Source organism: Alosa sapidissima, chromosome 6 (genome assembly GCF_018492685.1).
Source record: "Alosa sapidissima isolate fAloSap1 chromosome 6, fAloSap1.pri, whole genome shotgun sequence".
Classification (NCBI taxonomy): Eukaryota; Metazoa; Chordata; class Actinopteri; order Clupeiformes; family Clupeidae; genus Alosa; species Alosa sapidissima.
This window is the reverse complement of record NC_055962.1, coordinates 24,037,042-24,062,041: the sequence shown is the minus strand read 5'-3', so window position 1 is coordinate 24,062,041 and position 25,000 is coordinate 24,037,042. Positions and strand designations below refer to the sequence as shown.

Sequence of the window (25,000 nt, the reverse complement as noted above, 5' to 3'; positions counted from 1 at the left end):
CAGATACCTCAACTGTATAACAATAACTGCAGTGAAACCCCTGCATTAGTGTTTATTTAAATGGTCGATTAAATGTGTTCAAGTATTTCCTGATGAAGTCAGCATCTAGACGGTGTTTTGGTGATTCTCTTGGAAACAAGCCCAGAAACTTGATGGTCAAATTGTGTGAATGCCTCATATTAATAACAAAAATGAGCCTGAGGGAAAGATAGCAATCACCTGATTCATTAACCTTCAGCTAGGTACAAGGTCTCTTAATTAAGTGTGAGGTTGGGTGCACAGCAAAACTGAGAATATCTAAAAGTTATCATCTGTCAATAATTTCTATATCCAATTTATCTAAAAAATGAATGCAATTCATTCCATAATCATGTAGATCTATCTGAATGTATTCTATTAATATATTCTGAAATAAATTCATATGACATATACACTTATGTATGCATATACATACTTTTATGACTTATTGTAAGTTGTAAGTTGTAAATGTATTCCCAAGGCCCGATGATCCACCTGGGCTGTTTGTTTACCTGACACCTAATGTCACACACAGTTGGCTATCCATCACTCTGGCTGCATTACAGGACGTGTTATAATTGGAGCCAGATTTCCCCCGTCCGCCCTGCTGCCAGCGCGTAATGAACAGAGGTCCCCCCCATCAATCTCCCTCACTCAAGCAGCAGGGCCCCCACACCCCAAATGAATCAGGGTGACACACACACGTAGAGACAGATAAAGGGGGAGATGAGATAGCAGGGTAAAGGGGAGAAGGGAGTCGGACTGGGGAGTTTTCAGTTACCATGAAAAGTTTGCAGTTTCTACATCTGTGGGTTGCTTGTTATGGAACTGTTCAGCGAGCATCACATTTAATGAGGAGGAGTTATCCTTCATGAAGATTAACTTCAGCCTTTCACAAAAAAAATCTTTCACAACAGAGCAACACTTTCTCAAGCTAAAAAGGTAATCATTTATTTGTCATTATTGAGCTGAAAATCTAAGGTGTCAGCTGTGTGAAGTGTGAAGCGAATCTATCCCTAGCCTGCCTGCCTCCAGCAGATTGCCTTTAAAAAGGCCTCATGGGCCCAGGTGTCTATAAATATGCCATTCAGCCAATGTCACCGCCAGCAGAGGCTCAAGAGCCTGGGAGTTTGAGAGCTAAACACATGGTCACCATGGCGACAGGGCTATGTCGACGGGAGAGGGCCGACCCACATGTCCAGGGGTCTGTCCGAGGTTCTGCTCAAGAGCCTTGCCTGTCTGACCGGTCACATGGAAAAAATGTATTTCACGGACCTCAGCTAAAGTTCAACAATGTGCAATGGAGCATCTGACTTGGAATAACAACACAGACATTTCAAGGTCCTCACAGCAGGAACGCAAACTCCATTAGCTAAATCTATTTATAACACACCAATACTGGTGGCCTATTTCCATAAATATGTTTGATTATATAAATGTATATACATATACATATACATTTCTCTCTTACAACAATGATGTTTTCTAACCAATAGCTGAAAGTAATGTTTAATACACAGTACAGTATACTGTATGCCTACACACATTTCTGTGTCTTTAGCTCAGGCTGTGGATTCAGGCTGCAATTATATGCGGTCTACCTTTGGTTGAACCCCTTCCTGAATTGCAGATCAGCCACAATGGCGCAGATCCATCACGCTTAAGGGGATTCACCGAGTGACCCTGAGGAAAACAAACAAGACTAACATAGCGCCGCATCCACACAATCTGAGGGAAAGAAAAAAGAAAGATGGCTGGCCAAAAAAGAATTACGGCTGAGTCATTACGCCGCACACTGTCATGTTAAAGCCTGTGTTGCAGGTTAACCACCACTGTTGATTAATGGGTACATAAAGCACTCAATATATGTATATAATTTTTAAAAATGTCTCCAAATGGTGTTAAATGCCAGTTTTTGTTGTTTTTAGCATTAGCGGGGGTTTTTTACGCAATTCGGTGATGACGTCACTTTGGGGACTACATGATCTGCGCTTCATTCATTTCAATACATTTCAATGGACATCACGGTTACACTTTCAACATAAAGTTTGTATATTTACACTTCGAATTTCGTCACAGCATTTATATCACAGCTACCCTATGATCTACCAATGGTAATAACGGTGCCTGATATCAATTTAGTCTCGTTTTGGAGGGTATGTTTTACATTCATTCCTATGGGAAACGGTCGCGGTTACACTTTCAACATAAAGTTTGTATATTTACACTTCGAATTTCGTTACAGCATTTATATGACAACGACCCTATGGTCTAACAAAGATAACAATGTCTTCCGATTTTAGTTTAATGCAATTTTCTGAATTTGAGAGGCCTCGTTATGAGGCTACATAATGCACCTATTCAGTTCAATGCATTATGCTTATAACGTTACGACACTTTTTTTGTTACTGTCAGTGAACAGCACCGAATGAAAGTCAACATTTTCTTTATATCTAGTGATAGTGATCATGTCGTTAGTTCTGATAAGTAGGCTACCGGGCAAACTTAGTCAGAAGATCAGAATATGAAGCATCATGATAGCTAGCTATGGGCTAACTTTTTAGTCCCACCTGTGAGCCACCCCAGTTACTTAGCTTCTAGCCGCCGCCGATTAGGCTGGTCGTGTCTTCAGCATGAATATTTTCGATAACTACTGCTCGTGATTGATTGCCATTGACATCGTCAGGGTACGGCTTACCAAAGAGGGAGATAATATGGGTAAGTCGCAGTTTTGCAGGTGCTTGTGTGGGCTGTGCCGTCCCAATGGAAACTGTGGTGGAGAGCTGCAGTAACTAGGGAAGCGAGTGCATTTTGGCCGCTGGTCGAGGAGCTCTCCCGTGACCAGCATATGACATGATCCATCTAACTATCTATCTACCTGTCTATATACATATCTAGGCTATCTATAGCCTATCTATTTATCTATAATCTGCGCTATCTACTGCTGAACAATCCCTCACTGGTCTCTCTTTACTCCTCTCTCGTTACTCTCAAGGGTCTCAAGGTGGGCTTTGGTCTGTAGCCTCCCCAAGGTGACGTAATGCAATGCATTGTGGGGGAAAGGAGAATCACTTCAAACGCTGTGAAATAGTACCTGCTTTTTCGTATTATAGTCCGTTTTGTGATACCCAACAACATCAAATACAATGGATAACAGTTTAAATGTTTATTACCAACAAGCAAATTGTGCAAATTCGTTGGAAAATGAACCCTGCAACACGGCCTTTAAGGGTTCAATTTGGTGATTGGCTAGAGGCAGCGCTGGGCTCTAATAAACCACCACTGCCATTGAATGTCACTTTGCAGAAGATGGAACAGTGTGACATTAGTGGAACAGCAGACACATGTGTTGCACCTTTTCTGAGATTGAACATTCATCCTCCTTCCCTTGCGTGCACACACACAAACTGACACGCACGCACACATGCACACACACACACATACACACTCACACACATACACACACACACACACACACACACACACACAGACACACACACACACAGACACACACACACACACACACACACACACACACACACACACACACACACACACACAAACAGCTATCCACAGCTACAAATCACATGGGATACGTCCAGGCAGGAAGCGGTGAGCACAGTCATTCTTCACATTTGCAGTGACGTGAACAGCTGTGCACTGCGACACCAAATCAAAAGACAAAATAGATGTTCGCTGGAAGAGAACTTGAGACCAATACCCCCTGTTTTTCCTGGTAAAAAGAAACCCAGTTGGGATTCTGCTCAGAGAAGGGAAAGAAAGAGAGAGAGAGAGAGAGAGAAGTAGGAAGGGAGAGACACATCCTACTGAGAACACTGACAGCACTACATTGAGAACATGGCAGGTAAGGATGGGTTCTCTTGAAAAGCCTCCTTCGTTAAACAGATGAATCCCAGTGTAGCGCTCTCTCCAAGAGCCTTTTCTAAATACTTGCTAAAAGGCTTGTGAGAGTCTGCATTTGACAGCAATGGAAAAACATAGAGAGGGCTTCTGTCTCTGGCAAGTAGACCCTTTTCTTATTCTTCTCTCTTTCTCTCTCCTTTCTCTATCCCTCTCTCCCTCCATCTGTCAGGACAAGCTGGGCCCTATTAATGAGGGATTAGTATGGGTACCCAGGGTTAGCCTCTCCAGTCAGGTGGGGTTGGGGTGCTATGGCTGACATGTTCTGCTGAGGCTTGCGGACAAAGAAACAACATTGTGTAAGTATGTTTGTGTGTGTGTGTGTGTGTGTGTGTGTGTGTGTGTGTGTGTGTGTGTGCGCCTGAAGACAGGCCTGAGATCGGCTTTGTGGTAGCAGAGGCCTGCGGGTGAAGAGCTGTGCTGTGTGTACATCCCTCTGACCAATAAGATGAAAGATGTGCTGGTGACAGACATTAGCACCTGTGGCTTTTAGCCTGCTAGCAACCCCCAACTTCCAAGGCTGTCAATCTAGCCAGTGGTTCTCACTATTGTGACAGCTAGCTCTTTGCCAGCTATTCTGTTCAGGATATGATGCTGCTTCTATTCATAATTTCTTACCCCTGTTAGTGTTCTCCCATATTAACCATTAATAATGAACTCCTGTTCTATCTCGTTCTAGTCCTTACAATGTCGCTTCGTTCCTCCTCCACACCTTGTCTCAGCTATCGAGTACTTCAGCTTGCTGACACTAACGCATGATTGTTATAGCCCTTAATTTCTATTTTCATGGTTTTTATAGCCCTTACTTTGTTTATTTCTCTTCATTTGGTCAGTTGTGTTGTGTTATACCTCACTTACCATATAAGTTGCACTGGAGCCACAGTCACAGAATCAGCAGATATGGGAGAGCTGTAATAGTCAGCTTGGTCACCGAAATTAGTAGCCTACACAATCGTAAGGCCATCATCTACATCACATAACAGGTCCAACAGACCATATAAGAAAGGAATGTTGAGCTGACACCAAATGACAACACAGAGCCCTGTGACATTTAATGAGGACATTTTTAATATATTTGTACAAAAAAAAAAACATATCTGTGTGCAAGTGAGGTACAATGTGACTGTCTACCACCATATGTAGACATTAGAATTCTCTGTAAAGACTATTCACCCACATCAATATACAGAAGCTCTCTGTTCAGGATATGAAGAGCCTACACAAAATATATATGTATAGAAATCTGTACAGTTTCTAAGCAGATACCATTGCAGTTTACCACGTTAAACTCAGAGAAGACACGTGAATGATGCTGTAGATTTGGTTGAGCAACACTTTCAGTGTAGAAATACTGCCTACAACACAATGTTGGTTTGGACACATCCATGAATTTATTAGGTCTTTTTTACTGCCTGTCAGGCTTGTATCCTCAGGGGGAGGCCAAATTTACAACATCAGTGTTCAGTGAACATGTCAGGATCTCAGGTGTAATACACACAGAGATGCCATCACTTTTACCATTGCGTTCTCAATGTCACCCTTGAACAGTTTAGATGCTGCTTTCCCTTTCTCCACCACTTAGTGTAAATCAAATGCAGCACAACGGAATTAAGAAATCTCTCCCCTTGCTTGGCCGCCTCTTCACCTCCATCTAACCCATGAGTCATCCGTCACAGGAGAGAGGGGGTAAAAAAGATGACCAATCAATTAAGATCAATAGAAAACCCACCCCGGTAAGAAAACAGGCAGCAGATGTGTGTGTGTTTAAGGATTGCCTCGTAAATTAAAACTTTCAGAAAAAAAGGGTCTTCCAGAAATGCCACCCAGAAATGGATCGTTAAGCAACTGTCACAGATGCAGGCGCTGGTGGCTGGGATGTGTGGCTATCCACTAACGGCTGACGATTTTTGTTAGCAAGCTTGGCTTGACCTCTCCCTCACACTCGAGGGAGTGTCTGAGATTTACAGACACTTTATTAGCCAACCTCCCCCACACACACACATCTCAAGGGAATTACAACACCCCATCTTACCCTAATGCTTTCACTGATGCTACTGCCAGGACCTAATGCCAGGCAAGTAGTTGGCAGTGTGTGTGTGTGGTGGAGGGGTGTTCCAGCAAAGGTAAAATATGAAGGTGTCAGTTTAGAATGTAAATAAAGCTGCTTCCTTGTTCCGGGTACTGGGTACTGAGTACTAACATGACTCTCGCCAGATGAATTTCGTTCCGCCTAGCTCCACACATCCATCTGGGATCGCTCCATTGGAGAGGTGTTTCAGAATGCTGGGCATATGATTGGATAAGCCACTTGTCCATCATCTTTATTGACGTGATACTTCAACCACTCACATCGAAGCCAACCCGTGACGCTGATGACGCTTGCTTCCTCGATGCGAGCCATTGTCTGAATCAGAACAGTCTCACAGTCGCTTCTCCACTACGTCACATCTATGAAACTTCCGCCCTGCGTCCCGATTGGCTCTACCATAAAATCTGGTGCTGAAATCACTCCTAACGGAAGCGATCCCTGATGGATGTGAGTGGAGCTAGGCGGAACGAAATTCATCTGGCGAGAGTCAGGTTAACTGAGGTGACTCATGAGGATGGTTATTTCTCTTGAGAGAAAAACGAGCCATAGCTAAGGAAACAGTTAGGCCTGTCTGTGCTGCGCTAGAGAAGAGCTTTGTTGTCGTTGCACTGCAAATAAGAGTACTCCATCATATCTTGGCATGGGGGAAGTTTGCCAGTGTTCAAGTTGCATGGTGTGTTTTGCAGAAAAGGGGCCGTAAATGGGTACCAAATCCTCTGTGTTTTGAAGGAAGGGGGACAGGATAGACGGGTCACCATGGCAACGGCAGCCTCTTATCCAGAGCTCATTAAGAGCAGGCAGGCTCTTGTTTTGTCGAGCTGCAGTTGGCCAAATACAACAATGAAGAGGCTTTTGTCCACTTCATAATCATTTCTTTCTGCACAGCTATATCGCAGCCCACAGTCAAACTGACTTCTCGCGATTAATGTTGGCAGATCCCAGACAACCTTTTTTTCTGAAATCAGAAAGATTGTCACTGCAATTTGAGACTGCGTCAAAATTAATCTACCTTCACAGCCCTTACCAATCAGATTTAGTATTTATTAAGAATACATAAGGCCGTGGTGGGCCAGATTGTCTGGGAATTTAAATGTTCTCAGTTGCTGTGATCAAATTGAGAATATATCCCTTTTGTCATTTCGGAAGAGACAGAGTGGCAAAAGTTGGCATCGGAGAGAACTGCAGGCAACAGATTGTCTTTAGCAATCAATGCGATAAGAGAGATGGACTTACTAAGACACACCGTCATCCTCACACTGCCCAGCCTCTTCCAGAGAGTTCGGAGTCTTCGCAAAGCAGAACTGAGCTCACCTGTGAGTTTGTGGATGTTGGCGTAACATGCAGTGGTGCTTCTTGCACGATTGGTCCTTTAGTTAAGATATTTGTGACTCTTTACAGCCCCAATCCCAACTCCATGATTGTTGCCAACTTAATATTTACCTATGACACCGACACCAAGAGCCACTGTTGATTACAAGGCAGTGTTAAGATGTTCAGATCTGTACAATAATAAACAGCGACAATAATTTACAGTTGACTGTACAGGACTGCACTTGGTAAAGGTAGGTTCTATATACCAACACTGAGTACATTTAAAGCTTATGGTAGTACAGTACATGTTGCTCAACTAACACAAAGGCAAAGTAAGAGCGAGGAAAAAATGCTTAACAGCCTAAACCTTTGGCAGTAGTTTTTGTCCGATTTTGATCATTCATTTAGGTTTTTGAGATCAACTCACACTGGGGAGTAGCCTATGCCCAGTCTCTTTTGAGTGAGTCCTTTGCAATGTTGCAAAACATTTTCTCCAACCTGTTGGATTTTTTTGTAGTAAAGAAAAGAACCAAACAAAAATGGAGAAGAAGGTGAAATTAATCTATAAATACTTGTGATTTGTGAAATACACAACTAAAGAAAAAACATGGGGGAAATGGGGGAAAAAAGTGCCTTCATTGGGGTTTCCCATCCATGTTCTTGGCAGCTAATTTCTCTGGCTTCTCATCACTCTTCTCCCGTACGCAGTCCAACAGGCACTCCATACATCCGTCTGTCCCTTATCGGTCCAGACCTCAGAAGGTGAAGGCATAGACCACACCGACCACCACGATGTTGCCGATGGTGGCGGTGATGGCAATCCAGAGCCAGATGGCATCGCGCGACATGGGCTGCTGCTGTTCCTCCGGCTGGTTGTGGGTAGTCATGGCGGCGGCGTGGACGCTCGCTGACGAGTTGAAGAGTGAGTGGTCAGTGCTGTAGTCGTCGTTGGGCGATGAGTCCATGAAGGCGCCCGTCATGACGGGGATCTGCGGGAGGGGGAATAAACAAAAAAAAAACTTGATGAATGACATAAATGGTGTTGAGAGAGACAGTCAATTCCTATGGAATAAACATGAATGTGTTTACATTTCGATGAGTACACAATATCCCACAGTGCATTGCACACAGCATGAGTGCCATATACTATGCAAGCTTCAGCATCAAAAGCAAACTGCATATAGTTAGATATTCTCAAAACAGCTGGACGTCTCCCCTTGTTTGGGAGATCTAATGCCTCAAATGTGAAATACCTTCGCTTTGAAAGGCATAACGGTCATCCTTGGAATTCCAATCAAAAAGCAATTTCCATGACAGTGGGAAACTGCAAACATGGATGATCATGCACCATGCTTTAAAGAACTAGATGTACCGCAGAGCGGTACAAAATATGACCGCCGCCCAGTCCAGCACATTTTTTCCACAAAAATAAATCACGCTGAAAGGCCTATATGATTCTAACTGTCTCACTAAATTGCATTATCCACACTCAATTCTCACTGGTATCTGCTAGACAACAAGTACCAAAACATGATTAGTTCATAGATTTCACATGTAAAACTAATTTTATACAACCCCACCCCCATCTTGCCTGTTCATAATTCTGAGAAATTCTTGAATTGTGTGCATGTGTGCCTGTACATGTTTATGTTTATGTGTGTGTGTGTGTGCGTGCTTGTGTGTGTGCCTGCGTATGTGCCTGTGTTTGCATGAGTACATATGTCTACTGTGTGAGTATGTGTCATACGTATGATTACTGTGAATGTATGTGTGTGCGTGTGTATCTGTTTATGCACATGTGTGCATATGGAATGGGTTAACATGACCCCTGGAGGCAAACATACGGAAAAAATTGGTCATCCTAGGCCCTACGGTTCTCAAGATATTCACAGAAAACTGCCCTACCCTCCTTTTGGGGGGTCCAGTCCAGTGGGGGGGGGGCTACAGATCAAAACGAAAAACGATGGTTCCATGCTATCCATGTGGGGTTACATGCCCACCAAGTTTCGTGTACCCCGGTCTTTTAGTGTCCTGGGAATCCTTGTTGGTGTACGGTCACTAAATCTACACATAAATTATTTTATTCTAAGGCCCCCCATTAACGAAAGTTCACAAAACTTGGCATGCATTCGGAGAGTGTCATAATGATCCTACACTTTCAATTTTGTGCAGTTTTGACCATGTCAGCCAGAGATATTGTGATGAAAACACCTAATTTTTTGCTTTTTAATTTTTAACTAGGTGGCGCTATACATAAAATAAGTGGTAATGGGATGGGTTGACATGGCCCCTTAAGACCAACATACAAAAAAAGGTGGACCTCCTAGGCCCTACGGTTCTCGAGATATTCACAGAAAACTGTCTCTGGCCACCTACAGACCAGTTGGTGTATAGTAACATAAATTAATTTATTGTTTGGCCCCCCATGAACAGAATTCCACGAAACTTGACGTGCATTGGGTGTCATACTGATCCTACACTTCCAATTTTGTGCAGTTTTGACTATGTTAGGTCACAGATACCTGCGATTACAACACCTCATTTTTACTTTTTTGTGTTTAACTAGGTGGCGCTATACATGAAATGAGTGGTTATGGAATGGGTTGACATGGCCCCTTGAGATTAACATACAAACAAAAAATGGTCCTCCTAAACCCTACGGTTCTCGAGATATTTACACAAAACTGTGTCTGCCCTACCCTCCTTTCGGGGAGTCCAGTCCAGCGGGGGGGGCTACAGATCAAAACGAAAAACGATGGTTCCATGCTATCCATGTCGCTGCGCGGCGGTCATAATAAACATAGCGTCTCAGAGAGCTTTGTAAGCGGTTTAAAGGTGTGGGTGCTATATTCTTAGATGGGTGCTCTTAGTGGGCGTTTGGTGACAGTGGTCCTTCTTGGAAGACCAATCATGGACTAAAAATACCACAGAGAGATGAAAAAACAACCCTCGTTCCCCCTGGTCTTCCTCCCTCCTCCCTTCCCCCAAACATGTCTCCTTGCCATCTTTGCCTGCCTCACACACACTTACTGCCAGAGAGGTCAGTCGTCACATCTTCTTCATATCTGCAAGTGACAGATGCATGCACTACCGATGTGGGGGGTATCTCTGTGTGTGTTTGTTTATTTTGTGTGTGTGGTTGTGTGTATGTGTGTAAGCTTGTCTGCTTGTTTTGATCTGTGTGTGGACACAAACGTGTCTGCTAAGCAAAAATAGGCAAAATGCACATGCAAGCATTTTGCTGTACACACACTGCACTTTATACTCTCTCTTTCTATTTATTATGACCACCGCGCAGCGAAGGTTTATATAAGTTTAGTCAGATTTTTTTATTTTTTTTTCGCATGGCCAATTTTCCGTCAAGGATTCCTGGGACACTGTAAGACCGGGGTACATGAAACTTGGTGGGCATGTAGCCCCACAAGGATAGCATGGAACCATTATTTTTCGTTTTGATCTGTAGCCCCCCCCCGCTGGACTGGACCCCCGAAAGGAGTGTAGGACGGACACAGTTTTCTGTGAAAATCTCGAGAACCGTAGGGTTTAGAGGACCACCTTTTTTTTGTATGTTGATATTAAGGGGCCTGTCAACCCATTCCATAACCACTCATTTCATGTACTGTATAGCGACACCTAGTTAAAAATTAAAAAGCACAAAATTAGGTGTTGTTCTCACAATATCTCTGGCTGACATGGTCAAAACTGCTCGAAATTGAAAGTGTAGGATCATTATGACACCCTCTGAATGTATGCCAAGTTTCATGGACTTTCGTTCATGGGGGGCCATACAATAAATTAATTTATGTGTACATTTAGTACACCAACAGAGTTTTCTGTGAATATCTTGAGAACCGTAGGGCCTAGGATGACCAATTTTTTTGCGTATTTTTGCATCCAGGGGTCATGTTAAGCCATTCCATATGCACACATGTGCATAAACAGATATTCACACACTCACATACATTCACAGTAATTATACGTATGACACATACACACACAGTAGACATATGTACGCATGCACATATATGTACGCACACATATGTACTGTATGTATGATGTATGTGAGTGATGACAGTGAAGATGTGTGTGTGGGCGGGAGGGGAGTGGAGCAGTGACTGTGTGTGTGTGTGTGTAGTGTGTGTGTGGGTAGTTGGGGGCAGTGTGCAGCAAGTATGTAGAGGAGGCTTACTGTAGCAAGCAGTGTGCTGTATGTATGTGAGGTGATGACAGTGATGATGTAAATGTGTGTGTCTTTTGTGTGTGTGTTGGGGATGGGGGTGGGGGGGGGGCAGAAAGGCTAGGCAATCAAGGACATGGGTAGATGGAGGAGAAATCAAAAAATAATAAATAAAAAGTTCTATGGAGATGTGCAAAAGTTGGAGAAAGTCAGATATGTGTGTGTGTGTGTGTGTGTGTTTTGACGTGTGATGAAATAAGAAAATAAATAAAAGGTCTGTAGCATAGGGTGAGGAATGTAAAAGTGCTAAAAGTCTTGTAGGTGTGTGTGTGTGTGTGTGTGTGTGTGTGGGGGGGGGGGGGTCATGAGTGCTGAGGAGTGAATGAGTGCAAAGTCAGTATACAGTGTAGTGTGAGTTCTCCTGAGTCTCTCAGTTCTGGCTTTGTGACTACATAGGCGTCTTCTTGATTTCAGCGGTAGGAATAATCCATTGTTAGGATGAGAAGAGTCCTTCAGAATCTTTTGGGCTCTTAGGAGTACTCTTCTGGAATAGATATCTTGTAGAGCAGGGAGTTGAGTTCTTATAGTACGTTCAGCTGAGCGCACTACTCTGTGCAGAGTACCACAATCTCTAACTGTGGAGTTCCCATACCAGGTGATGATGCTACCAGTTAGAACACTCTCAACCGCTGAAGTGTAGAAGGCCTTCATGATGGATGTAGAAACTTTGAATTTCCTTAGCTGACGAAGGAAGTAGAGTCGTTGTCTGGACTTCTTCAGAACATATTGAGTGTTAACAGTCCATGTTAAGTCTTCAGTAATGTGGACACCAAGGTATTTAAAACTTGTGACTCTCTCTACAGCAGGGGTCTCAAACTCAAATGAGCTGGGGGCCACTTCTGCCAACGTCATCTGATTGGAGGGCCGGCTATTTCTGAAAATGCAATGTTCTTTTTTTCAAATACCACACAAAACTGCAAACAGAAAGTGCAAGTGTTTTTATCTAGTTTTAGACACCTGTGCTAGCAACCTAAGCTTATAAATAAAATAATGATAAAATAAATATTAATACAAATTATAAAACAAACAAAAAGCATAAAAACGGGTATGTGTGTGTTTCACACCAAATAAAAATATTTTCCTCTCATAACTTTTTTAAACCTGGCAAACTAGGCGTCAGGGTTAAGAAAGCAACACCTTTGGATTTTTATATCAAAATTTCAAAAGGCCATGGCTTGAAAGTGGTCAGAGATAAAGTCCTACTGTAAATGTAAAAATCTTTGAGTATAAACAAAAGTTTATGAAGGGGGTAAATGTACCCATCACTGGATGGCAAGCACCTCAAATTATGCACCTTTCAGTAAATACTGGATGAACATATTTGAGCAGGTTTACTTTCCTTTTTTTCATATTACCCACATAACAAATTAACAGGAAAACACCTAAGATGTATACCAACACCTAAGATGTATATGGTTTAGTGATGTATTACTAAACCACAAGGCCTACAATAAAGTATTCTGATCAAATCAGTTCCTATCGCGGGTAATCTGAGTACCCAGAAGTTCGCATCATATTGCGGGTGACTTTGTAGTTCTATTTCTACTAGCCCTGCTGTCTGTACCACGTCCATTACGGACACTTTCATCACGATTACCACTGCAACCTCCAAACTATGTTGGGCAGAGGGTCGAAATAAGCATGGTATGCTTAGTGGACACCGTCGTATACACGCAAAGACGCACCTCCATTCACAGACGCACTGTGACTATCACTGTCAATAGACAATCGATCATAATCTCCAAAAGGATATTCTCCTTCAGAATCAGAATAGGTGAATAACATAGCCTACCTAAGACTTCATCACACGTGAACGTTTTTCAACATTAGGTGTAGGCCTATTTCTGCTTCAATTTGTGCAAAACTATGGCATGCATCGCTTCCGCGTCATTACAAATGCACGTCTTTGTGTTTCTCGCGTGTAATACAAGTAATTCCTGAAAACTTTGCGCAGCGATTTTGGGTTTGAATCAAGCTCTGGATGTCTAGCACATAGTGGAGCAGAGTAGGCTACAATTGAGATTTGTCACCGTACTTGTATCTATCGTCTATTTTAATCAGTATCGTTGTTTGTCGCAATTAAAAATAGCCTCAAGGGCCGGATTACATTATTATTTTGACATACGTCGCGGGCCGGCTGCTGCTGCCTTCTGTAATCCACTACCATTTCCTTGGTTTTATTGATATTCAGTGTCAAGCTGTTAGATTGACACCACTGTGCCACCTCATCAACCTGATCCAAGTAGAGCTGTTCATTGTTGTTACTAATCAGGCCCAAGATCACTGTGTCATCTGCAAACTTGATGATGGAGGTATGACTACTGTTGGCTTTGTAGTCATGTGTGTAGATGTTGTACAGCAGTGGACTCAAAACACATCCTTGGGGAGCACCAGTGCTGATGGTTAATGAGTCAGATGTCAGACCCCCCACTCTAACCACTTGTGAACGGTTGGTGAGGAAGTCAAATATCCAGTGACACAGGGTGGTGTTCAGTCCTAAGGCCTTCATCTTTGTGACCAAGGTGAGAGGTACTATCGTGTTGAATGCTGAACTAAAGTCAATGAACAGCATCCTCACATAATTCCCATTCCCCTCCTCCAGGTGAGTTAAGGTGGTGTGCATGAGGTTTGAGATGGCATCCTCTGTAGACCTGTTGGCTCTGTAAGCAAATTGGAGGGGGTCGAAGGAGGCAGGGAGGGATGAGCAGATAATGTTTTTCACAAGCTTCTCAAAACACTTCATCAGACGTCACTCTTAGTAGGTGGCACTCTTCCCTATGGCCAAAAGCCACCAAACAAATATCAATCCCAATGTCCTATTGCAATGACAGGGACACTGTCTAAATTTGTCAGTTCAGTTGTCCCTCAAATGAGCTACATTATATTACATTATTATAACATAAAGGATTATCATTGGTAAAGTTATATTATTGATTATTATATTGACATTTCATTAGTATTCTACATGAAATAAATATTTCTGCATACTTTACCGGATGAAACTGTGAAACTGTGTGTGTGAGTGTGTGCATGTGAGAGAGGTGCTACTGTGTTTTTAGTACACAGCATGCTACTGCCACACTAATAAAATATAGAGGCAGCTGCCTGCTATGTGAGCCTGCGCGCTCCCTTTGCCAAGGGCAACAGTGGAGGGACATGTGGGATTAAGGTCAAACTGACAGACTGAAACCCCAGGTTTGCTCCAAGACCACAGGACCATAAACAGAGAGCTAGGTTGCAACTAATGTGTGTGTGTGTGTGAGTGTGTGTGTGTGTGTGTGTGTGTGTGTGTGTGTGTGTGTGTGTGTGTGTGTGTGTGTGTGTGTGTGTGTGTGTGTGTTTATACTATATATATATAGTGCGGGAGGGGGATGATGAGTGTATCGCCCAGTGCTTTTTCCACTAGACTGCTTTAGCCTCCCTCTCCGCTTCCAGGAATCAATGGAAGAGAATGAAGCCTCAGGTATACAGTGGACATGGAGGAAGAATAAGACAAAAAAAGAAATAAAATCAATCATGAGAAAAAGGTGTGCACACACGCACACACATACACACAGGCACACACACACACACACACACCTACACACACACACACACATACACACAGACACACACAAGTGCAAAATGATAAAAGGAGTTTAAGATATCGACATCCATCCAGGAAGGAATAAAAGAGCCCTTCCCTACGCAGAGAGAGATAAAACTCAGTAAGAAGGTGATGCTTTCGTCAGGCTTATCTTGCCTCCTCCAAAACCTCCCTAAGAGGCCTCGTATCGATCACACAAGACGAGAGCACATTTCCATGCTGAATTTGAATAGACATGGAGACATGGAGATGAGTACGTCTTATCTGGTCCCAGAGAATCAGTGGCGCAAAAAGTGGGTATGCGCTATATGCGGCGCATAGGGGCGCAGAACCATGGGGGCGCCAAAGTGATGGTAAAAAAAATAAAATAATATATTTGGTGTATTCTATATGTAGATACTGTACGTTTCTAAATCATTTCTGCATTTCCTCGATGTTAAATAACCGGCTAGAGTAGGCGCCCTATCTCATAAGATTCTATCATAGAATTTTGACATAGAAGAGGGAGTGGGGGCGCCGTGAGCGCTGAGTGAGCAGGTACGAGTAGTGAGTTTTCGTCTATGGAAAAAGATGTATGAAGCAAAAAAGCTGTCGGGGGCTAAAATAGAAAAAGAAAGGGAAAATGAGATGGCATGTCAAGGGATGCGACAGTAGTTAAATAAGTGAATGGTGAAAAACAACAGGTAGGATTTAAAGTGTGACGTCTGTACTTGGAAGCACACGTTTCATGTTCATGCTATTCATGTTACCAGACTAACTAGCGTTTGCTAAGCATATGCCGATTGAAACAGCCTATATTCCACGGCACTTTTAATGGCAAACTGCACACAGAAATGTCACACTAGCAACAACTCATTACATGATTACATTTCCTAACAAGACTCCTTGTAATAACTTAATATTGTGCTGTCAATGTGGCGCAAACAAAGGTTAGAGTTGGATCAGCCTTATCCGGCTTTGTGAGCAACAGCTGCCAAAAGGACGTTATGAGAACCGTTTAGACTCTCTTAAAGTGACAATGCGACATTTAACAATACTTCAAGTTCAAATCGGCAGAATTTCTTAAAAAATAATAATATGTAATACATTATTGGCTATTGTTGTTTGTGTTTTTTTTTTTTTTTTTTTTGGGGGGGGGCGCCAATTTGTTGTTGCATACCCCTCAAAAAATGGGTAGCTGCGCCCCTGCAGAGAATAACAAGGAGATGAACGTGTCTGTACAGAATTCCATATTCAGTGGACTAAATGTCATTTGTGTGGCCTTAGTCTTTGGTGTTCAGCAGTCCAAATATCACTCTTGCTCTCTCTCTCTCTCTCTCTCTCTCTCTTTCTCCCTCTCTCTCTCTCCGTCTCTCAGCCTATTCTCTGAATAGAATTACTCCGCTATGAAAGTGTGCAGATCATTACAAAGTCCCTCACAAATACGGCCATTCTGTGTGGTGAATCAGAGGTCAATGTCCTCCTCATTATCTACTAGTATGAGAGCAAGAACTGCCCAGTAATCAATACAGGACAGCCACTGCTGGGTCTCAATGTTCCAAGCCAGTGAGGTGGGCAATGGGGGAACTGGGGGTGAGAGAAGTGAGGTGGACAGTAGGGGTGAGAGAAGTGAGGTGGGCAGTGGGGGTGAGAGAAGTGAGGTGGACAGTAGGGGTGAGAGAAGTGAGGTGGGCAGTAGGGGTGAGAGAAGTGAGGTAGGCAGTAGGGGTGGGGGGCAGTCAGTAGCTGGAGAAAACAAAGTGCTCTTGTACAGGCTGACCATCTGTTTGATGTGAAATGGATGTACTGTATGCATAACGCTATAGGATCACATGATAAACATATGTCTACACACAGTATGCACATATTGGAGATCTTCTCCATCTCTGGAGATCTCTATCTGTAGGGCCACTGAGTTGTAGGGTGGACAGAATTGTGGGAATTTATTGACAAGAAGCCAGTTTGTTTCTAGCATTATCTGCCATAACCAGTGGCCTATGATACAATACATAGTTCTATTGCTATTTCCTTACAATATGGTAAGGTTATGTGAGGATACTTTGATTGCAGTTTTAGTTTTGACAGTGACTTGGCACTTCTATTTATTCATTAGTAATAAGAAATCTTACAAACATTTTAATCATTACTAATGCACCACCTAACCCAATGTTGCAAGTAAACACACCTACAGGGGGATTTGTTCAATTTCGACAGTTTGTTTATTTATTTCCAGATTGCAAACAAATTTAAACATATTGATAACATGTATGAAATCATGTTCTAACTGACCGAATTGCTGAAGTGATTTGTCTATAAGCGTGATGAAAAAGTTTACAGTCCAGGGGCATCTGTTTCCTATGTGAGAGATGTTTGCTCACAGAGGTCCATTAAAAATTCAGGTGAGCATGATTTTAAATAATGTATCACTGGCTTGAATATGTAACAGATGTTTGGAGTCTACATGTCTCCTTTCTGCTTTGATCCCAAGCCTTGTGTCTTTGGGATGCCTTGGAAAAATGCAGAACAGTCTCAACAGACGTAGCAAATAAACTGGGACGAGCCTGTTAAATGTGACCACTCTGCAAAAACATGCCACTCTTTTGATTTGATCAAATCCAACATTCGTGGGTTGCACTGCTACCACTTCCCTCGCAAACCTTCTGTGTGTGTCTGTGTGTTTTTGTGTGTGTGTTTATTTATTTTTAGTTTGTTTATATATGTTTACATATTCTTGCATTCCCTGATCTATTCCAGTTTACCGAGATCCAATCAAAGACATTCAATATCTCAGGAGCCTTGTCTGAGTAAATCCTCACCTAGAGAATACATCAAAAGATGCCCTTCTTTTCATCTGCATTATAGGCCCTATACAACAACTTCTACAAAGGGGTGTGTACGTCAATAACTCAGTGAGCTTTGGCACGACTGTTAAAGGGCTGTTCGGTAAGTCCAGTAACTCACTTTTGTTGCTGCATTTTTCTCTACAGAGCTTCCCCTACATGGGTTGCATATTCCACAACCGTCTTTTTGGTCTTTTCGCTGGCTCTGCCATGATAAAAAATGAAGCCATCTAATAGCTAGCCGGCATGGCTAACCAGTGCTTGAGGGGGGCGTGTGTATTACCAATGCCAGAATTTTAAGCATTTTGTGTTTCTCGCTCGTTCTCGCTTCTCACAGAACTTCCTGATTCAGACACTGCCGGGACTCTAGTGCAGTGATCTTGCAAAGATGGTTTTCCACTAGGAGACCGTAGAGGGAGCAGGGAAAGATGCCACAAGAGGTCATTTAACCATCACAATGATTTCTAAACTGTTTTATTAAGTTGAAAATGTTGCATAGGGGGCCTTTAAGATAATATACTCTGGGTTTTTGTTTATGAGAGATTGAATATTCTGGCATGTATTCTGTAACATGCAAACCCATATCCCAATCTGGATGTTTGACCTGACAGATTACAAAACAGGAGAAGAAATAAGACTAAGGGCTCTATCTTGGCGATCAGAAATGAATTGTCAGAGACGTAAAGTTTATAGACATTAAAGGCATGGCCAGTCCATATTCACTAATTTATTGGCGCGATTATGTGATCAAGCGTCGGGCGCTTGGCGCAAAAAGGTTGTTCTTATGTTTCTTAGTCAGTCATGGGTGTGTTTTGGGCGTGATATCCTTTAAACCAATGAGAATGACATCTGTCATTCCCTTTAGAGCAGCGCAACTTCAGCGCAACAGTGCACTGGTATTTTGATAGTCAGCGGTGCATTTGAAGGAATCTGCTTGCACGCGAGACAGTATGGAACAGGTATTCCACTAAACCATGCTTTACTAAAACCTGTTTGTGACTAGCAGAGTTTAGCCTACACGCATCCGCACTCGTCTATTATTTGAACTCATAGGCAAAGTGAAACTAACTTTACTGTGGTCTCATAGTCAATAGTGTACAAACGACTGAATACAAATCCTAAGGATATTTATCCTGCAGAGGAATTGCTGCTTACATCTCGTGTCAATGCGTCTTCAGCTGTGCTTTATGCGCCTTTCGCTATTGATCAAGTTTTTCTTGATCAGTGGTGTAATGATTTTTAGAGATACTCATTTTTGGATCATGCACCACACCACACCTTATGTTGCTAATTACCACAGCCCTGGGCGTGAGGCTTAATAAAAGTTTAAAAAATCCGCCACTGACTGGGTGCAAGATAAGAATAAGCTTTCGTGGCACTTTGCACCACCTTGCATCGGGTCCAAGATAGGGGCCTAAGTTTGGAGTTGCACTGCTGATGTGTTCTCGGATAGGAGATGACTGATCGGAAGTAATCCGACACACGGAGAGAAGCCATTTCTCTAGGTAGCACAAATGAGCATTAGCGCTGTGCTGAAGATAGAGCACCCTCGACACAGCCTAGTCGCATAGCTATTTTTGCCCTGCCTATCTTCTAATCCTTCAGTTCTTTAGCTCAGTCATTCCTCGAAAGAACAAAGGAATGGAAAAGAAAGAAAGAAAGAAAGAAAGAAAGAAAGAAAGAAAGAAGAAAGAAAATGAATGAATAAGGTTTTGAAACAGCTGCCCTGCCAGCATGGTTTAGTCAGTTCAAATTTATTTAGTGATTTGCAAGCAGTGTTGAGGTAGCCTACTCAACACATGAAAATGGAGAGAAAGAGCGAAAGAGAGAGAGAATGTGAAGGAAAGAGAGAGAATGTGAGAGACTTTGTTCTTTGAGTGTTTGCTCCCTTCAGCCAGGTGAACAAACAGAGAAACACCAGACGCGCAGAGTGACCTGCCCTGAGCAGAATGACAATGACAGAAAGGCAAGAGGTCTCTGTGACTGTGCAAATGTCAACCGGATAAATACATCAAAGGGCCCCGCAGTGTCAAGCGGAACCCAAACCTCGCTGATTGCCCAGGTGATGCTACAATCGGCTCAAGAGACCAAAACAAGAGATGCAGGGAGGCTACACTGACAAGTCAACAGATGGATCCAGGATGAAATCCCCCAAACATATCCACGACTGACAATCCATCTCAAAGGTGGAAAAAAACCCCAGCATCCCTCCTCTGGGGCACCTTGCTGCATGCTTTTAGAGAGCATTCATGTTTGCAATCATGGCACTGATCGTGGAGATTAGACAATGGCACCGCTGGGAAACAAAAAGCTAACAGCTAATAGTCCTGCTGTGCCACTGCTAAAGATAAAGGCAAGCGAAGGCTGCAGGTGCCTGATAGAGGCGTGAACCTGCCTGGAGATAGAGGCGCCGTTGTTTGCATCTATTACAAACCCCGCTGCACATACATAGGAGATGCTGGGGTGGATCAGGGAGCAACAATAAGAGCTGGGCTGCTTTATTTCCTGTTTATTTTGCAAAGGGCCCTGACAGTGCACAGAAATGATAGCTTCAGCGAAAGTTCTACTAGGAAGACTCGTAGTGTAGCCTTTACTCCTACCATGGTAACACGTAGCCAATCTTAGCTGCCTACTTTCGGGAAAGCCCTGCAATCCGATCATTCACTTATTCAATCAGCGCTAGCCTATAGGAATCCAGTGGGCTCTTTAAATATGTACCACCTAACACTGCTTCTGCTTCTCAGTACACTGACTTTGACGTCCCCTCCACCTCCCCTCCAGCCACCTCTGCCAGCAGTCCACGTCAATCGGGCATGGTCTGCCTACCACATCATCTTTCAGCCACTGCCACCAGTTGGTCCCCGTCTCGTCGTGGGGGGTAGGCTCCCCGCCCCTGCCTTCATCCATCGGCAGGAGACGAGATCCGCTCATCGCTGGACGGATCCGAGACGGGGCCTACGCCAAAGACCGTTACCTATTCAGGACTCTTTATCATGCTTGTATCCAAGCCGTTCCTTTACTAATTAAATTGTTAACTGATTCTATTCTGTCTACTGAGTCTTTCTGGTAGAACTAATGAGAGAAACCGGGTAAAACTATGCCAGAGTCTCCTCTTTTTTTTGACGTTGAAATGCATCCCTGTATGAGTCAGAGGTGCTGTGTTTCATCAACCGCCCGCCTCCAGGGAGAAGTGACAGTGATTACATAAGTGTTACAGATTTCTACAGCCGCAACAGTTTGCCACGAGACACAGGGCTCCGACATCGCATGATCGTGGTGTAAGATATTTAGCCGGAGTAATGCTATCACACCACAAAGTGTAAGCATTGATATCTGGGCCACTGCCAAAGTCTGTGACCCCATGTTAATTACACACTGGCAATAATCACAACTTTGATCCACTCACAATGGGGCATTTGTGGACAGATGAAATTGTTATTTGCCCACACAAATATAAAGAATTATGCTCAAATGAAGAAAATGTGACTCCATTAACCTGCAAATGCTTTCCTATGCCAACTGTCATTACAAAGTGCTTAAAGAGAAATGTCCAGGAAAAAACCCCATGAAGCTCAATTGTCTGTTTCAGCTATAAATTAATTAAAAGCAATAGAACAAAAGAGCATTAACTAAATAGTTATGAAATGACTGACGCCTTCCCAATCCTCGTCCATTTCTGAGGCACGGGAAAAAACTTGAAGCAGTGTCTCTCCATTTAGAGTCTCCCATGCTCCCATGATGAGAGTTAGATGAGCAAAGTTTAATTTGCATACTAATAACTGCCAACTTTAATGGAGTTGCACATTAACTGGTGAAATCTACCGATTGATGATATATGGTACGCAACGTGTTGCAGATGCTTTGATCCACAGGGGTGGACATTCTTCACCCAACTCCTAATTTTTTGATGTACAACCCACTTCTGATATTGTAGAGATGCAGAAGCTCATAATACATCCCCAACCCAATAGAAGAGAGAACATCAGTGCTGTAACAAGCCCTAATTTCCACATTTATGAGATTATTCATGCACACTGAGTATTTCAGTTCTGCAGGGGGAAAAACAGTGCATCATCTGGACGCTTTGTATCTTCATTCTCATTCAACCACTCTTTTCCTCCCAAGACCCAGAAGCTATGAAACCCCTTGTAGCCCATTAGCAGCTAGGCTAACATGTTTCCTGATTGGTGCCCATCCTCCAGACATGTGCAAACACACACACACACACATACCTACAGTACACACGGACACACACACACACACACCCACACACACACACACACACACACACACACAGTCATGCAAACCAGGCTGGTCAGTGATATATATAACGCCACGCCGGAGGGGGGGGGGGGGGGGGGGGGTTGAGCGTGGGAATGTCCACCTGGATGTGCTCGGCTGCCTCCCTCCAGGGCCTGATGATTTTGCCGTACAGTCACACTACAAAAATCACTTGCTGACCATCTCTTTTTCTCCTGCCATTTTCTTGATAATTTGTGAATTATCCATCTGTTCAGGCATTTGTACTCTTTGAATGTTTAATTTAATATGAAATCGTACCAATGTCATATCAGCTGGGTTTTGAGCTGCCATGTGCTGATTTTGTTGAGTGGGTTGCTTGGTCTAGATCTAATTTTCAACTTTTTCCCCTCTATAGTGTGTAATGTGATGATTTTTCCATAGGTTTAAACTATGTGTTTGCTATGGGTTTTTACCTCAGACCTAGTGAAGTAAAGCTTGTTATAATGGAGCTAAGAAAATAATCAACATTGAATTGAATTGATTTTAACTAAAATAATTGGAACTTCATTACTGTAATTGCTCCTCAATAGCATGTAATTGTTTTCTATCCATGCCTTGAATATTAACATACAACAAAAGAACCATGGAGCCCTCTATCATTACATGATTAACTACGGGCTTTAATCAGTGATCCACTTAACAGTGCTCACCGTGGTTGTGCCCGGAGTGTGGATGATGTGGATAAACCATGAGGAGGGATTATCGGACAGATCTTTCCTAGCAATAAAACCCTCGCCACACCGTCCTCTGTTATTAGCTGGTTGTAGCGGTGATTACAGCCTACAAAACAGCTCTACAAAACAGCTTCCCACCTCACCCACCTCTGTTGAGTGAATAAATGAAATGTTGCATGGAGAGGGATCATAAGCAGCCATCTGAATGCTATCCAGAGCCAGAGTACAGACTGAGGGGAATATTAGCTATAATAATGTGACTGTCAGCTGCCCACGTTGGTCATTAAGTCATGCTTCTCTCGGGGGGGGGGGGTTGGGGCGAGAGAGAGGCATCCCCTGGCTACAGCATATGACTCACTCTCCACTGTCATTTCTATTTTCATTCGATTCTCTCAAAACAAGTTCCCCTCAGTCCATTCCATCTTGTGCCCAGTGCCCACCCAACACACCACCACCCCCACCCACCGCCCCCAAACCCATTAACATTCAGGCAACCATAACAAGCAATGGCATTCAAAAGGGCTCGCTATTCCATCATACTGGAGGCACATAACTGTTACAATACAAAGTAATGTCTTTTTTTTTTGGTCAAAAAATGCAATATCTGCTAAGACACTACAATTGTATCATTCCGCTTTTTCGTTCTGATGCTATAGTCAAAAAGTAAATGCTAATAACATTGCAATGCATTTTGGCACTGTGAGGTTGAAATGACAAGTCATGCCACAGTTGTGCTCTTTTTTGTCAACAGCCCAGAGCTTCATTGTCTGATGGTTAATTCTCTCAGATGGCCAACTGCTATTTTCATTGTTCCACTACCCTTCCCCCTCACCCCAACCTCCAAAGGGCACAGACTAGGTAACTCATCCAGCAGTCGCAATTAATATCAGAAGCCGCTTTGGCCAGAGGCATTTAATCCGCCGCCAAATATAATTACATTCCGATCTGGCACCATCTGATCTGGCTTCTGCAGGTGGGACCAAGCCCAAAAAAGCAAGACGGCCATTAAGACCGTTTGCTGCCTTCAGTTGGCTCAACACACGGCAGGGGCACAGCGAACATACAGGCAGGCTGTCGAGATGCCTCGAAGCAAGAGAAGCCAATTACTGCCCTCAACCCCCCCCACCCCCCACACCCACCACCACATATATGACGGGCCCGAGCACCTTCTGTTCCACAACCTGTGACATTTCTCCATCCAACAATGCACTCACATGAGATGTGTGTCAAATACACCATGTGAATGTGCGTATGCAAATCCTGGTAGTGCTGTAAGATGTAAGCTGTAAGATTTGTCACATGCAGATGGCATTAGGTAGCATATATATGCATAAATAATTCTGTGTGATTTGAGCATCCTTCTTAACAACCAAGCCTCTGCTGTGAAAACTGGATTAATTACATTTGGCAAGGCTTTCAAATTGTCAACCTTACTTAATTGTCATCATCTCTTTTCTACTTATGACACCAATGTGTAAGAACCAGAACTAGAATTAGAAGCAAAACCAGAACTAGAACCAGCCCATCCCCCTTGTTTTCCCCTTGTAAGGCTCAGCCTCACAATTGTATTCCCTACATTGTAGAACATTAAACCTATGCCATAACACAAAATAAAGTAATATTTCATATGTAAGATTCTTAAAAGTGACCACTGTTATATAAAGTGACCTTTATACTGACATGATCATAACCAGATTCATGACAGTCACCTAGAGCCATTTTCATTTAGTATGAGTGAAAGAAAGTCAGCCAAAAAGTGCTGAACATGTAAGTGCTCAGCTTCATCCAGACTGTTGGAAACCACTCCAAGTGTCAAGCAGGTTAAGAGAATGCAGAGCCTGGGAGGTGTCATTGCAAGATTTTGTATATTGAGAAAATGTGCGATGATTTTATTGTGTGCTCCTTTTGCTAAATTGTGCATTAATTTCACTCACCAATCATTTTAATAAATGGTGTGCTCATTTTACAAAAATCAAAAAGAGCACAATTTAGAAAAAAAATAATGCACTATGTAGTAAAACATGCACACAATTTAGTAAAATG

The 25,000-nt window shown here is 43.0% G+C and overlaps 1 protein-coding gene across 1 annotated transcript in view; it reads right to left on the bottom strand.

Moving 5' to 3' along the window:
- Positions 1-4,984: 4,984 nt before the first annotated feature.
- Positions 4,985-25,000, bottom strand: part of LOC121711063 (uncharacterized protein C14orf132-like) — a 29,030-nt gene continuing 9,014 nt past the window's right edge. The window contains exon 2 of the mRNA XM_042094361.1: positions 4,985-8,328. Within this exon, the coding sequence (XP_041950295.1) occupies positions 8,095-8,328 (234 nt within the window). The 3' untranslated portion in view covers positions 4,985-8,094. The remainder of the gene's footprint in view (positions 8,329-25,000) is intronic.